At 37.2% G+C, this 16,131-nt stretch overlaps 2 protein-coding genes and 1 pseudogene across 2 annotated transcripts; 1 reads left to right on the top strand and 2 right to left on the bottom strand.

Annotated features, from left to right (window-relative positions):
- Positions 1–1,253: 1,253 nt before the first annotated feature.
- On the bottom strand, positions 1,254–3,671 carry LOC129721884 (zinc finger and SCAN domain-containing protein 26-like). Its single transcript, XM_055674970.1, has 4 exons — positions 3,096–3,671; positions 1,823–3,042; positions 1,620–1,762; positions 1,254–1,554 (listed from the first exon to the last, which is right to left on the bottom strand). Exons 1-4 carry the CDS (start codon positions 3,388–3,390, stop codon positions 1,311–1,313), a joined length of 1,902 nt encoding a protein of 633 aa, XP_055530945.1. The 5' UTR covers positions 3,391–3,671; the 3' UTR covers positions 1,254–1,310.
- Positions 3,672–4,020: 349 nt separating this feature from the next.
- On the top strand, positions 4,021–7,434 carry LOC129723643 (uncharacterized; annotated as a pseudogene).
- A 5,667-nt stretch (positions 7,435–13,101) lies between these two features.
- LOC129722216 (zinc finger protein 699-like) lies at positions 13,102–15,428 on the bottom strand. The gene is made up of 4 exons (XM_055675511.1): positions 15,059–15,428; positions 13,887–15,004; positions 13,685–13,827; positions 13,102–13,633 (listed from the first exon to the last, which is right to left on the bottom strand). The coding sequence occupies exons 1-4, from the start codon at positions 15,378–15,380 to the stop codon at positions 13,390–13,392; spliced, it is 1,827 nt and encodes a 608-aa protein (XP_055531486.1). The 5' UTR covers positions 15,381–15,428; the 3' UTR covers positions 13,102–13,389.
- Positions 15,429–16,131: the final 703 nt, after the last annotated feature.

Raw genomic sequence — 16,131 nt, 5'->3', positions numbered from 1 at the left:
ATGCCAGGTCAATTTTTCAAATGTATGTATTCACATGTGGTCTTCGGGTCTTTCCACCCAAAGTGTCAAGTTAAAAACGGTCGAAGGCTAAAATAATTACCGCCGAATCGAAAAATGTCGAGCAAGGAGAAATGGTTGATACCTCTGCAAAATGTGAATGTCTTGAAATATTTTCCAATGTCTTCACTTTGTTTTCACAAACAATTATGTCTATACCGCTGGTAATGAATAACTTCGAATTGAAGACATGTCTTCCAATTTAGCATCGCTGACTGGAAGAGTCCCATAATTTTTCACCAAGAGGCGAGCAAGGTAGTTTTCTGGTGTAACTCTCATTTTTCTTGATCCGGTAACCAGAACACAATCTTTATGAATTTCTGATTTTTATAAATCAGCTAAAACCCTGAATTTTCCTGAGCAAAATGTGATTCTTTTTTTTATCGTTTTCCTGCGATTTATGAATAGAAAATAAAAATCGTAGAAAAATGATAATTTTTTTTTAAATCACGTTTTGCTCAGGAAAATTCTGTCTTTTAGCTGATAAATAAAATCGGAAATTCGTATATAGCTACACAAACGAATTGCGGGCTAGTGTTACGATTTTATTGCTACTAACAGTCTAGTCTGGGCCGAGATTCGAACATATGATGACTAGCTTGTAAGGCCAGCATCGTATTTCAAGATCAGCTAGAGTTCCAAGGGGCAAGCAAGGTGGTTTATTGGTGTAACTCTCATTTTACTTGATCCGGTAACCAGAAAACAATCTTTATGAATTTCTTATTTTCATAAATCAGCTAAAACCCTGAATTTTCCTCAGAAAAATGTGATTCTTATTTTTTTATCGTTTTCCTGCGATTTTTGAATAGAAAATAAAAATCGCAGAAAAACGATATTTTTTTTAAATCACGTTTTGCTCAGGAAAATTTTGTCTTTTAGCTGATAAATAAAAATCTTGAATTCGTATATAGCTACACAAACGAATTGTGGGCTAGTGTTACGATTTTATTTCTACTAAAAGTCTAGTTCGGGCCGGGATTCGAACATATGACGACTAGCTTGTAAGGCCAGCATAGTATTTCAAGATCAGCTAGGTTAATGTTTGGACGACTATCACTGAGGGTTCCAGTTTTTTTTTTTCAGCACTGCAGAGACTCAAAAGTGTAGCTTTTGTGTAGCTCAAAAACAACCAACTTTAGTCCAAAAACAAACTCGACAATAGCGATATTTTCTTTCCGACCAACACAAATTTACCGTCAAACAGCAATCAAGCATGTATCTCGAGCAAATCATAATCAATAATACATTTCTGTTCAAACTACAACAGCCACTTCTGAATGTTCATTGAGGATGTGCTTCTCGAGGGCCGCGTCTTTGTTGAAGCGCTGCCCACAGTATGCGCAAAGCATCGAGTATTCCGTTGCTTCGCCGCTCTTTTTATGTCGTTGAAAATGAGTATAATAACTGTTGGAACTGTTTGCCGTACTTTCGCAGAAAGTACACCGATACGGTCGTTCTCTGGTGTGAAGACTTCGCACGTGGTTTAGTAGACGAGATCTAAAAAGATACGTAAGTGTCAAACCAGATTTATGCGCCAACCAAGTGATTTGTTTTTATTTTACTTAACAAACGTCTTGAATGGGCAACTTAAACAAGCCAAATGCTTAATTCCATTATGTATATGTTTAATGTGCTGACGCAGACCGCTTTCAGTCGTATAAACCGCACCACATTTATCGCAGTTAAATTTAACAAAGTGAGCTTGCTGCAAGTACGAATTCTTGATAGAATTTCCAAAACATTTTTAAACTATTAATTTTTTCACCTCATGATACTTCCGAGAAGTCCAATTGTAAAAAACACGTTCGCATGTTCGGCAGGGATAAGTTTTCTTCTTTGTGTGTAAATTCATATGATCTTGTAGCTGACGTTTGTTAGTGCATTTTTGTGAACAAATTTCGCACTGAAACTCAGCTGCACCGTGACTGGTCAAATGAAGAGCTAACTTGTTTACAGTTTTACCACACAAATGACACTGTTGTTTTTTGGGTTTGGCTGGTAGACTTTTCATAAACTCCTGGTATTTCTGCTCATCAGTGATCGTTTCCTCAGTACTCCTCTCGCCAAATTCAGAATGTTTATCCTCATTAGCAATTATTTTCTTTTCTTTTTCCTCGCTTACTTCATCTTTTAGCTCGCAAATAACATCTACAGGAGATGGACTTCGCATAGGAGAGGAAAGTTCGTCCGAATCGTACTCTATTGCTGCGTCCGTACATTCGATTGTTTCAGTTTGCTTTGTTTCACTTATGGCATCCTCTTCGATGGCGACGTGCTTTTTTTCGTCTACAAATATTTCATCAAACTTGATAGGAATTACGATGTTGCAAGCTTCCCGACACTGCTGAACAAAGAGCAACATTTTTTCTATCAAATCGGAACAATGTGAGCAAATTTTACTGTTTGCTTGACCATCGCAAGGGATCTCAACTTGGATAGTTTCCTGAATGATTTTCCCGTACGTTTTGTTATTGTACGTATCTTCCAAAAGATCTTTACATTCTTCGCGCAACAGAGATTGGCAGATTCGACATTCGTTTTTAGTTTTTTCTACTGTTTCCAATGGTTCAGGCGATGATTCCTGTCGACTATTTCCCGACAATCGGGAAAGTGGTTCATTTTCATCATCTGAATGAGGGGTCTCCGTTTTAATAGTGACTTGTTCTAGTCTATTTGAAGGCCAAAGCTGAGCAGCCTCTGGTAGGAGATAACGAACTCTTCCTTTCTGAAATTGTTTTCGTAATCTTAAATAGGCCAGCTTAAGAACCGTTACATTCCGATTAAGAAACAATTTTTTCATTTTCAACTCTGAAAGAATTTCCTCGAAGACATAGTCTTGAGCGTTTGCGGAAAGATTCTCCAAGTTTCGCTGCAGAGCTTGATTAACAATTTCTTTCGATTCCGTCCTCGATACATGCGAGGGGCTTTGTTTGCGTTGCTGGATTTGATTTACTAGTTCGGACCAACGTTTATCATTATCGGGTGCTAGAGGATATAGCATTACTATAAAAATTGCCAAAAAAAAGTCAGACACTCACCATTAGCATCATGTTCCGCTGTTCCCCACAATGTTCTTGCTTCCGGTGGATATGGATTCAGCTTTCCATTAAGAAAATCTCGCTCCGTATGAAAGTAGTGCGTCTGCAATCGGTACAATTTTCGTTCTGGAAAGTCACCATAGTGCGACATTCGCCGTTTTACATCGTAGAAAAGAGGCTCTGTGCGACCACCCTTTCGTCTAACTGCTTCGACTCCCACATCAATACAGGCCTTCAACAGCACCTGCAGCTCATCGGCACACACAATTGGCCTGTAGTCTAATTTCTTCGCCATTTTTTGCTTAGAGAATCTTTTGAAGCGCGCACTGAATGATTTATTCTTAAATGTTTGTTTTCCTACAAATCATACTTCTTGCCTATCATAATGTTGAGGTAAACTCGATCGATCACTTAGTCACATATGTATAAGCATTTACCGAAACATTCTCAGCTATGAAAAGCAAACGTAAATTATCAACGTAAACACTAGAAAAATCGTATAGGTTTGTCCGATTTGTCCACAAAGATTTACCATCTGAAGAAAAATTAATGCTCGTAAGCCGTAGCTGTCAAACTTCCCGCATGCACGGTTAAATAACAATGCTCAAAAGTCAAAAGGAGAGATAACCGCAATGGAGTATATGTAGGTACGGCAGATGGTTTAAATTCCCAGGTTTAAGTCTCATGTTGAGAGAACTTTGGTTTGTCAATATTGATGACGTAGAACTGCAAAAGCAATGTGAAAAACAAACAATATTCTGTAGATTTTTTTTTTGAATAAGTTAACACTTGTTTTGATATTTTTCGTCTAATGTCTAATGTTGTGAGACAAACGAAATGTCAACATCTGAGCCAACACAGAAAATAATATCGTTTTAGGATTGACAGCGCTCTGGTAGTTAAATTTATAATATACAGTTCTTGTCAAAATAACAATACTTTTATTTGAGACAACTGCAGTGTAGTTAAATTAACCGTGCGATTTTAACAACAGTCTGTGGTTAATTTTACGACAATTGTTAGCCTTTGTTGTAGTTTTATGAATAAGTAAAAATGACAACAATTCCCTGTAGTTATAGCGCGACTAACTACACCTTACCCACAAAATAGGTCTGACAGCGTATTGTAGTAAAACTTACAACTTAATTATAGTAATTTATTTTCGTGTTCGGTCCGGTCAAAAACAGACGCCATTTCATTGTTCAGTTGTGAAGTATTTTCAGTGCTGTTGTGAATGCTTGTTTTGTTTTACTTTGTTTGACCAATCTTACGAAAATGAATCCGAAACCTGCCCAAAAAGGTGAAATCATCGTCGACGACATTCTCAGTGACCCCGAATACATTGCCGGTAAGTATAAAAACTATGTAAAATATCATGTTTTTAGAAACTTGTTTTTTTTGCCAGAAGCTGATGAGAATCCTGAACTTCGTCAGCTCATAGTCGATTCTTGGGGATTAAATCCTAACATTTACGCTATACTGATTGGTATGAAATATATTTGATTTATGTACGATTACACGATTCTTCCAGCTCGTCTCGAAGTACGATGCTGGCCTAATAAGCCAGTCGTCGTAGGTTCGGCTCGGAAGAGACTGTTAGAGTCAGTAGGATCGTAGCGCTAGCCCCGCAATTGTCCTGTACACTTAATAGTTGGCCGGGAAGTCTGTGTTTAATAAACAAAAGGTCATGTTCAAAATCAGAATGTAGCACCAGGGCTTTGTTTTTACGATTGCACATGTTTCAAAAAAGCTTGATTTCAGCTCACGGATACAACGTGGAATATCTTATGATAATGGAAGACATGGCGCTGAATGATGTGTTTTCAGTTGCCAAATGGACTGGACATAAATACGCTCTTCGTCGGAAGTTGATGCTGTGGGAAGACGGAATACTTTTCCAGAACAATGCTTCAGCATCCGAACCAGTAGCTGGGACCTCGGCTGAAACAAGTGCTGATCTACCCACGGCCCATACATCGACACAAATGGATAAAACAAAGTTAATTTCAACAACGGTAACAAGTGCAGTATTGGACTCAATATTGGAGCGCAACGAGAAGGGAAAAATTGTGTGCAATTACTATCGGGATCATCATTTCCTAGATAAAGTTCACCGAAACTTTCTCGCACACACAATAGTGGATTATTACATCGCTAATCAAACGTATTTCAAACCAGCCGATATGGCTCAATTTTCAGAATTGATAGCCGAACGTTTTCCACCAGAAATCGCCGTACGAGACATTACCTTTGTGACAGTTTTGCTCTACTGCAAAGTTTTTTTTTCAATTTTTTTCAGATAACATATTATAATCCACGTGACATTTCTGCTGGCAAAGATCATACATCCGGCGCGCTCTATGATCGATTTCATAACCGAAGACACATTAAACGACCTCTTGTTCCATGCACCAAACGAAAGCAATCCAAAGTCAAAATCCCATCTTTTCTCTCGGAGCAACAAACAGCTGCATCACAACTGCAAGAAGAAGGTATTTGCCAAATTCATTTGACAAACTCAGGGAGCGATAAATTGAGCAAATAATAATCAATCATTTGATCGTAGTTCACGGAACTTTTTTACATAATTCACAGATATCACTTAATTGGACGCCATCAAAGCTTGGTTGCGAAATAATTTTGATAAAAGTGATAACTTCTCGAAGCAGTGGAAGGACTCGATCCTGCTGAGGCTGAGAAGCATCCTTCAAGATACAAACATTAATAAATCGACAGTTCTTTTGGAGTGGCCTCGTTACCTTGATGAGAACGGATATTTGTTGGTAAATATTTAGTGGATTAGATTATGGTTGTAAGCTGATTCAAAACCTACGTTGTATTTCAGATTGATTCGGACTTTAATTTCCTATACCAAAAATCAGACGACCAGTGTAATCTTTTCAACAAGTGGGAATGGTTTTGTACAAATTTCTATGAATACATTTTGTCCAGTGCCCTCAAAGACCAATATTCAATTCATTTGTTGAGCGTGCTGGAAAATGGAAACTGTTCGCAGGGTAAATAAGTTAAAACCCGTTCAAACTTCAATCGATATCTTGTGATATAGTGTATCTAGATTTTAGAATCTAAGTATCTAGCTCTTACTGCAATTTAGGTGTACCAACCTGGTGGGGGTAACACTCAGGAGGAAAGGGGTGATACCCAAATTTTCCACCCCAGGTGTCACCCGGTCACGCCACGCCACTGCTCTGCCGGTAGTGACTGCATCACTACTTTGATCTATAGCATTTTATGTTGTAAATATATTTCTAATACCAGTTTTTTAATTTGATTCGTTTCAGATTCTCGTGATTTTATTCTATGTGCCGTTTTCCATGCCATAATTAAACCAGTAAGAACATCCGCTACAAAGTTACCGACAATACTACAAGCTCAACTGGACACCTGTTTGGTTTGCAACACACAAGAGGTCTTGTCGAACTCGTTGCAGGTCCAACGAGAGGAGTTTGAAAAAGCTGATATTCAATTCGCACCGAGAATTTATGCAGTAGGATCAACCGAACGCCTTGAATGTTTCTATGTTGTTACACACAACTTGCAGTATAAGCTTCCATCCTTCGTGCGTTGCCTAGACGTGGTCGTAAAACTGAAATACACATTGGATTTGAACTTTTCGGAAAGCGCTGAGCTTATCTGGGCCTTCCTAAGCCGATATTTCTACGGTGTTGAATACAACAACAAATCGAAGAATACCCAAGTGCTACAGTTGCTGGATTATTTGCAAAAGCGAGAAGTATGAACTGTTTCTTGTGCGGACACACATTTGCGTCGCAACGAAGTCTTTTTGATCATCTTACTATTCTACATGGAACGCCACCCACATTCAACTACAAATGCACAGCGTGTGCACCAATTGTTTCCTTTCCTGAGTTGAAAAGATACAAAAAGCATGTTTGTACAACGCATGCCAAACTTTGCACATCAGATGTCAATTCGGAAAATCTACCCATCACTATTACTTCAGTGCTCGATCAAAATTCGCAAGGTGAATCAAGCGGACACCAATCATCAGATCAGAACATCGGAGAATCAAGCGATCATCAGTTCGGAGTAACGACTTCGAAGAGGAAGAACCTGAGAAAATAAAAACTTTTACTGAAGAAGATATTTTAGATTTAAGATGCTCTTTAAAAGAATTATTTTTAAGTTTTTCGCAAAACCTGTACGGTAAAAAGCATTTCACAAGAAAAGATGTAGTCGAACTTCAGCAGAGTATTACAGAAAAAATAGTTAAACCGATTTGCGATACTTATGCCAATGAAAGATCAAATCAAACAATATTTCGAATCGAGATCTATTTTTTCTGAAACAGTTCAGAATGTGCGAAAATTAGAAGAAACTGAAGCTATCACAAACGTAGTCCATGGTACGTTTTGGCAGTCAGTCAAAAATGATTTCAAAAACATGCATATTATACCTTACTTTCTATTTCGTGACGAATTTGAAGTTAATGATGCAATAGGTGCTCATTCAGGAACTCATAAGGTTTGCGGTATATATTACAATTTTCCCACCATTCCACCACATTACCTAGGGCGGTTGAAAAAATATGTTTGTAGCTGGGTTTATAAAGGCAAGCGATATGACGGGACGTGGGCCTTCAGAGGCATTGAAAGACCTTATAGAAGTTCTTATGGATATAGAAAAAAATGGTATCACCTTGAAAACCGAGGACAAACCCTTGAAAGTCCACTTCATTCTATCAGGTATTCTTGGAGATAACTTGGGAATAAATACATTGATGGGTTACAGTACATCGTTCAGCTCAATTATGTATTGCCGGTTTTGAAAAATGAAGAAATACAACGCTCAGGAAATGGTTCGTTTAAATCCAAATAACCGTAGAAATAAAGCAAATTATACTGAAGATCTACTAAAAGATTTCAAAGAGACAGGAATTAAGGAGGAATCGGCCTTCAATAAACTACTAAGCTATCATGTTGCTGATCTTGCAGTTGTAGATCCTATGCATGATTTGTATTCGCATGGAATCTGTAGCTATGATTTGTCCCTTGTTCTCAATTATATGATACAACATTTGAAAATCTCACTTCAGACCATAAACTATAGAGTTCAAACGTTCAAGTATGGTGAAACAGAAAAAAGGAATTTAGTTAAGAAAATCACACGTGACCATATAAAAACCGGAGCCTTCAAAATGACAGCAAGAGAAATGCAGCTTTTCACTCATTATTTCCCGTTATTTTTTGGTGACCTGTTTCCAGATAGTAATGAAGTTTGGAACTTTGTACTATCATTAGTTGAGCTGACTGATTTAATACTACTTCCGGCATTTAACGACAAGTTATTGAAAACATTAGAAGAGCAAACAATACTCCATCATACACTTTACAAGGACTTATTTAAAGTAAAGTTGAAGCCAAAATACCACATATTACTCCATTATAGTGAAACTATCAATACTGTTGGCCCACCTAGATACACTTGGAGTTTTCGTTTTGAGGCATTCCACCAAGTTTTCAAGCAGTATTCTAGAAATATAACATCGCGAAAGAATATATGTTTGACTCTCTGTAAAAAAGCAATGCTTATATTCCACAACAATTTGAACGACTGCACTTTTTTCGAAAATAAGCTTGAATTTAAGAATCCAGTAAACATTAAACTCATTTATATGCCTTATTTTTCGTTATTAGATTTAAATAGTAAACAACTAACTTTCAGTTTCAAGGCAGTAAGTAAAGTTCAATTTAGACGCACTGATTACAAAAAAGGTTACTTTGTAACACGCTCCAGCATTGATATTCAAAAATTGGAGTTATATGAAATTCAAGATTTGTTAATATCGAACGATGGTTGCTTTATAGTTGGTCAAGAATGGGAAGTTTTGAAATACTCAAATCATTTCGCTTCGTTCCTCGTTGGAAATTCTCTCCAAAAATATGTTTTAGTGAACGTCGAACAAGTTGATGGACCACCAATTCATCTTTATACGGTTGATAATAAAAAGTACATAAGGCTGAAAAAGTATTTTGTATAATATTTTGAATTTAAGTTAGGTATTTAAGTATTTTAAGTGAAGTAAATAAATAAATGTTATTGCTTGTTGTTTTCTTACATAACTTTGTTTCATTCTGGGCTGGTTTTTCACTTTCGCTTTTGCATTAAACAAAGGTTTAATGCTTGAGCGGAGGTGGAAAGATCAGCCTTTGCATAATCACTTCTTTTTTCTGAATGCTAAACGTAGTAGATTTTACCACAACGCGGTATTTGTTTCAACAAACTCATTGTTGAAATAACAGAACGAACGCTGTTAAAAAAACAATAAATAGGGCTTTGAATTCTAGTTATATTGACAGTGAAACAGTCAAAACAACTGCGTAGCCCTCGGTTACTATTTTCGTAAGAAATACTACAGTCATAGTTATAATGAATGTACTACGCGTTCGGTTCAAAATCGTCGGTGCTCTGTAGTTAATTTGAACCCCATTTATAGTTAAACTTGCTACAACCTTTGTTTCAGTGAATGCACTTCATTATTCCCCTGGACTTCCATCGTCACCACCGATTATACAAAACCTGCTGATGTTGTTGATGCTTTTACATGTGTTACGTCAGCGGCTCATATAGATCATTGCATGGTGACGTCACAAAAAAGAAGAACAAAGAGATTTGACAGTTGTCGCGGGTTTGTTTACATGGTTTACATAAACTGAAATTTTTGGCTCCACTGAAAAGTGTGTTGCCCAAATTCCGCTTCATTTTACTGCCTGGTAGTAACGAATTCCCATAGGCGGAGAGTTGTCCGATCTTTTCCGCACTCGTATCATTTATTTCCACTTCTATATCACTAAACGGTGAATGTGAAAAAGTTCTAACATTTTGTAAACAAACCCGTGCGAAGTATCAAAAAAGTGAGGTTATTTTTTGTGTGTATGATCTATAGATAAAACACAGACTAACAGACGTAACACTGGAACCTAGCTCCATCACTACAAAAAAACGATCATTTCAAATTTTCAATCGAATAACAATCGTTACGCGATAACGCCGTCTGGGGTGCTGTCATGCAGTCTCATACTTATTTTGTGGTTCCCCATTTCACACATGCAGTAACGCTGGCGGTGATGTCGGAATACATGACGCAGCGCGAACACGGCAGCAGATGGTGCTAGTGTTACTAACGTAAAGTACTGGAATCATCCAAACGATGATTTTATTAAAAATTGGTTCGAAGTATTATGTCTGTTAGTCTGTGGATAAAACATCTGGCAGTTATTCTGTGTGACATAACATCATTTCTTCGAATAAAATTCTTCAGATATGCAACATGTCATGTGGCAAAATTACAGATTTTGACGTAGGACTACGTCTAACCGCACTATATCGAGATACATTCCGCGAAAACTAAAACCAAGATGTAACGTCGGAATGAAAGATTTCAAACGGTTATACTGATGTAACCACATGATGGATCACAATAATCAATATATCGTTGGATTGATAAAATGATGGACAATTTTGCAATTCTTCAATTTTCATTATCACTTCATTGTTAAACAGTGAAAATTGAATAAAAGTTTCAAGGTCGAATTTTCACCAACAATGCACCAATCATATGCGAGCACGCCTGGCACAGACTTCATGAATAGACACCAACTGCCTGCTGGGATATCCTGTATAGCAGTGGCCAAAAAAAAAAATTGACAGAATCTCCCCGTCCCAATAGGTCAACTAATGTTAGCTTCCATGAGCCTAGACTATTTTGATGTCTTGAAGGTGAAGCTTTTTCGGAAAGTTCGTAACCACCTCCACTATCAGACAGTTTTACGTTCTGTTATTATTAAATATGTTAATGTTAATAAAACTGATGTCTTGAAGGAGAATATGATGGCACAGGCAACAGTACTGCACCGAGCAATGTATGAACAGAGCGTGGGTTACTCGTCGTCTATCAGTGCAGAAGAACTCGATATTCATTTTTGTGCAGACATTGCCGCTGTTGACGCACAGTAGGGCGTGGAACACAATCGAATTGCCGTTTGAATTGTCTTCTTCTTCTTATTGTTTCGTATAGCAGCAAACATCAGAAGTCAATATGATTTTTCGGGTGCCGTAAAATACGCTGCACCGCCGAGAACAACAAAATGCGTTGTTTATTTTTGAACTCTACGCTCTGCTTTTTTCAGATTTATTCAAATAACTGAAAATAGAGTATTTAAAAGACAATAGAAAACCAAAATGTACAGATCTTTGAATAGGTAGTTAAACGAGGTGTTCTGATGATTATATTTTACTAGCTAAATGAATATAGTCCAATATGACAATACTAGTTGCATCCCGCGGTGGCGGTTTAGAGGAAAACCAAATTCATTTCATCTTGATATTAGAGTTCCGACATTAGTATTTGTATTTTTCAATTAAATTTTTTTTAAATTGGCATTTGCAAGAAAATATTACTTTCCATAACCTTACTTGTAATTGAACAACGCTATGCAAACATTAATTGCTGAGGCTAATGTTGTGCATCACTCTAGCTCAGTTTATTTAAGATAACAGACATAATGACTTTCAAATATGGTATCTTCGTTTTTCTTTGGTATCTTGAAACTGATAAAATCTTTTCTGATTGATTCTGTATACTAATAAAATGTTTAAATTGAGCTGCATTGAATGTTAACATGCTCATAAAATTCTATGTCAATTTCAAATTTTCTGTGAATGTACATTTTCTACTGAAACTGTAATTCGTTATCGATATTTTTTCCACGAGCTTGTAACTGCAGGAAAAAAACTTATGTGACATCTTTGCCGCTTGGTGATCGGTGAGTGAGCCAACTTCAACGAGACAAATAGATATAGAAGGAAGTACTCAATTAAATATTTCGTAGAAGGTTACCTTTTCGCGTATTAAAGAAAATTCGCTGTATTAGAATGAAAGGTATTCATCAATGTTCTAGAAACCAAATTTAGGGGGAATTTTGGGTCTAGAGCTCTATAGCAATATTTTAGAGAAAACTTTCTTCTATAAAGTTGTTACATATGATAATGCGCTTATTGAAAAAGTAGAATAATCAAAATTCTCGATGCTATCAGTATCTAACTTTTTCATGTTTGTAGATAGAAAACCTTGTTCTACAATTTTAAAGCTCCAATAATTTTAAGTAACTTTCTAAAAAAAAGTTTTTTTCTTAAACATTGCTATAGAGCTCTAAACCCAAATTGCCCCCTAAATTTGGTTTCTGGACTATTGTGAATGTTAAAGAGAATATTTTTCTTCTAGGATAGAGTGCTGCAAAGAAATAGTCAAAATACAGACCCCGTTCGATTTTGGCAACACGCCAGAATTTTTCCTGTTGCCAAAATCGAACCATGCCAATAATGAACGGTTCTTTTTTCATGATTTTTTTTGACTTTTCAAGTGGTCAAAGACGACCTTAAAGTAGAAATGGCCACCAATGAACTAGTTTAGTTCCATGTCGTTTGAGGTGTCGCTTGATGAATTTCGGCTGACGACCTAGATACTTGATATTACCACCCGAACCAAAATACTCTCCTTTTGGAAGATGTTGAGCTTAAATTGGTTAAAAACGAGCTCAAATCAAACATAGCTTCAAAAAAAAAAAATAAAAAAAAAAAAAAATATATATATATATATATATATATATATATATATATATATATATATATATATATATATATATATATATATATATATATATATATATATATATATATATATATATATATATATATATATATATATATATATATATATATATATATATATATATATATATATATATATATATATATAAAATTCTTGTAGTCCTACGTCAACTATGCGGTCGTGTCTTGAATACCACCCTCCTATTTTTTTTCACAAAATTTTGACTTGATGAGTTTTTTTATCGAATATTTAAAAGATTTTGAGGTTTCCGTTTTTTTGACGCTCAATCAGAAATTAGGCAAAATTCACATAATGGCAACATTGTAGCGATTGTAGCCCAATAAAAAATCAACCTGATTTTTCACCATAATTTAATTATTTTATATTATATTTTATGTTATAATTTAAAAAACTGGCTGGCAGGTGTATCGAAAGGCAAACTCAGTCTGCGTTACTGGATGTTAATTTTCCAACTATACTGTCAATAATTTCCTTTAAGGCCTAAATTTACATTTTTATACAATAGAGTCAATTCCGTTTGGATGTGATGCCCATCCTAAAGAAATTTTTACATGTTCTCCTATTTCAGTGCCCCCTTCTTTTAAACAATTTTTGGTGTAACAAAAAGCCATGTATTTAGAATCAGACTACAACAGCCACTTCGGGATGTTCATCGCAGATGTGCCTCTCGAGGGCGACATCCTTGTTGAACTGCAGCCCACAGTAGGCACAAAGAATCGAGTACTCCGTTGCTTCACCGCTCTTCTTGTGTCGCTGGAAGTGGATATAATAGCCGGTAGAACAGTTCGAGGTACTTTCGCAAAACGTACACCGATACGGGCGTTCACTGGTGTGAATACTTCGAACATGGTTCCGCAGGCGGGCCCTAAAAAATACTTCGTAAGCTGATATTTATTTACTGGTGGCAATGTGTTACCTATTTGACGTTCTGAAGGGGCACTGCGAACATGCCAAATGTCGAATACCCAAGTGTTTCTGCTTAATGTGAACTTGCAGTTGGGCCGCATAAGCGTAAACGGCATCGCATTTATCGCAACTGAATTTTACATTGTGAGTGAACTACAAATAAAGGGACAAATAAGAAAAACTCAACGTGTGCAATCGTTCGCTAATTCTACCTCGTGGTTCTTCCGAGAGGTCCATACGTAGAAAACACGATCGCAAATCCGGCAGGGATATTTGTTCTTCTTCGTATGCACATTCATGTGCGCCGTTAGCTGGCGTTCATTGGGGCATTTTCGGGGGCAGAACTGGCACTGAAATTCGACACCACTGTGGCTGGTCAGATGGCTAACCAGATCGATTACGGATTTGCCGCACAAGTGACACTGTTTGCGCTTGTTTCTGGTTGGTCGGCTCTTGACAAACTCCCGATACTTTTGCTCATCAGTGATCGTTTTCTCAGGGGTATTGTTTTGATACAGTTTTGGTTTCAAAAATTCTACTTCGAGAGTCGGGCTTCGCAGCTCCAAGACATCCTCATCTAGTCTTTCCTCTATTGCTTCATTGAGGTACTCGGCAACAGCATCTGTTCGGTCGGTATCAAGGAAGCTGTCCTCTTCGAAGAAGTACTTTTCATCAATTTTTGGTGCAGCTGGAATGCTGCAAGCCTGCCGACACTGTTGAACAAAGAGCAATAAATTCTCGACGAATTTAGAACAGAGTAAACAAATTTTACTGCTCGTTTGTTCATCGCAGAGGATCATCACTTGGACAGTTTCCTGGATAATCTCTTCATAAGTCTGGCTGCAGTAGGTATCCTGCAACAGATCTTTACATTCTTTGAGCAGTTGGGCTTGGCAGATTCGACACAAACGTTCACTAGTATCTGCTGCTGTCGTTTCTTCAACCAGCTGTTGTTTCTTTAACCTTCTTTTCCGTGTAATTCTTACAGGTGGCTCCAAATGTACTGTTTCCGTCTCGTCTGAGCGCCATAGTTGGGAGGCCTCCGGTGGAAAGTGAGTAGTTTTACCACTCAGAAATTGTTTCCGCATTCTAAAGTAAGTTTGCTTCAGTAGCATCACATCCCGGTTGAGAAAAAGTTTCTTTTCTCTCAGCCCCAGCAGAATCTGCTCGAAGGCATTATCTTGCTGGTTCGTTGAAAGATTTTCCAAATTCCTCTGCAAAGCCTGCCTGATAATCTCCCATGATTCCACCTTTAACACATACGAATAACTCTCTTGGCGCTGTAGGGTACGGTGAAGCAATGTTGACCAACGATCATCGTTATCGGAAGCTGAAAAAAGTAGCTACCATACACAACAAGTAAGCATAGAGTTACGAATCTTACCATTTGCCTTATGTTGCGCTGTTCCCCACAGCAGCCTCGCTTCCGGTGGGTATGGATCGAGTTTGCAACTAAGAAAATTTCGCCTTATTCGGAGGTAATTGTGCTGCAGCATATACAACTTACGCTCGGGAAAATCGCCGTACTGCATCATACGCTGCTGTACATCGTAGAAAAGATAATCGGTGCGGCCGCCTTCACGCCGTACTTTTTCGATTCCAACGTCGATGCAGGCCTTCAACAGTGCTTGTAGCTCATCCGCTTGAACGTTTTTATTTCGTTTGTTTTCGAGGCTCGATTGTTTACTGGTGGGTTCCTCTGCCATTATTTTCTAGTTCCTAATAGCACCAACCGATATGATATCACTGATTAGTGATGGGAAACTTATCGATACTTATCGATAATATCGATAACTGCTTGACATCGATATTATCGTTAATTTTTTGACGTTAACGATAATTATCGATATTATAAGGGTGAGCACAAGTCAGTGCGGCTGGTTACTAGAGGAGACCCAAAAGAAGGAGACCTCACCTACCCTTCCCCAGGAGTTGCTTTTGCCGCTGGGTATTTGTTGCTATTCGACAAGATTTAGCATTGTTTGGGGCGGTGTAAAGGTTCGCCCCGGATGTCACTGAGTTTCTGAGAAATAATGGTAACTAAAAAGGTATTTATAGTTTTTAGTTTCCTATGAACAGATGAATTCGACAACTCAGTACTGGAGAACTTTAAAAAAATATCCAAACTTTTCGCACCATCTCATAAAAAGCAATGACACGAAATTGTAATAAAATGCATTTTCTTTGGCTTGCCAACTCTTATAATATGATGGACATGCATAGCGGCAGTCTATTGGTAATTCTCTGGTAATTGTTCAGTTTAACTTGGAACTGTTTAAGTTTAAAGTATCTGTTACCCAACAAACAATTTTTAGTTCCACTAAAAATCCAAATCAACGAAATTGTTGCGCCAAAAAAAGTATCCTGATTTATACAGGGGGTGGAAAAAAATATTGAGATAAAAAAAATTCTCTCGAATTTTAAATGGCCAGAACTTTACGAAAAATGAATCAATTT

Source organism: Wyeomyia smithii, chromosome 2, assembly GCF_029784165.1.
Source record: "Wyeomyia smithii strain HCP4-BCI-WySm-NY-G18 chromosome 2, ASM2978416v1, whole genome shotgun sequence".
NCBI classification, from domain to species: domain Eukaryota; kingdom Metazoa; phylum Arthropoda; class Insecta; order Diptera; family Culicidae; genus Wyeomyia; species Wyeomyia smithii.
The sequence above is the reverse complement of the archived record's forward strand: the minus strand, read 5'-3'. Positions and strand labels throughout refer to the sequence as shown.

Bases quoted from the DNA above. Each gene is read 5' to 3' on its own strand.
- LOC129721884 (XM_055674970.1), bottom strand. From the start codon at position 3,390: ATGGCGAAGAAATTAGACTACAGGCCAATTGTGTGTGCCGATGAGCTG. The intron at 3,043-3,095 runs GTGAGTGTCTGA...TATATCCTCTAG, and splicing joins AGCGGAACATGATGCTAATG to CACCCGATAATGATAAACGT. The intron at 1,763-1,822 runs GTGAAAAAATTA...TCGTACTTGCAG, and splicing joins CTTCTCGGAAGTATCATGAG to CAAGCTCACTTTGTTAAATT.
- LOC129722216 (XM_055675511.1), bottom strand. From the start codon at position 15,380: ATGGCAGAGGAACCCACCAGTAAACAATCGAGCCTCGAAAACAAACGA. The intron at 15,005-15,058 runs GTAAGATTCGTA...TACTTTTTTCAG, and splicing joins AGCGCAACATAAGGCAAATG to CTTCCGATAACGATGATCGT. The intron at 13,634-13,684 runs GTAACACATTGC...AGTATTTTTTAG, and splicing joins CCCTTCAGAACGTCAAATAG to GGCCCGCCTGCGGAACCATG.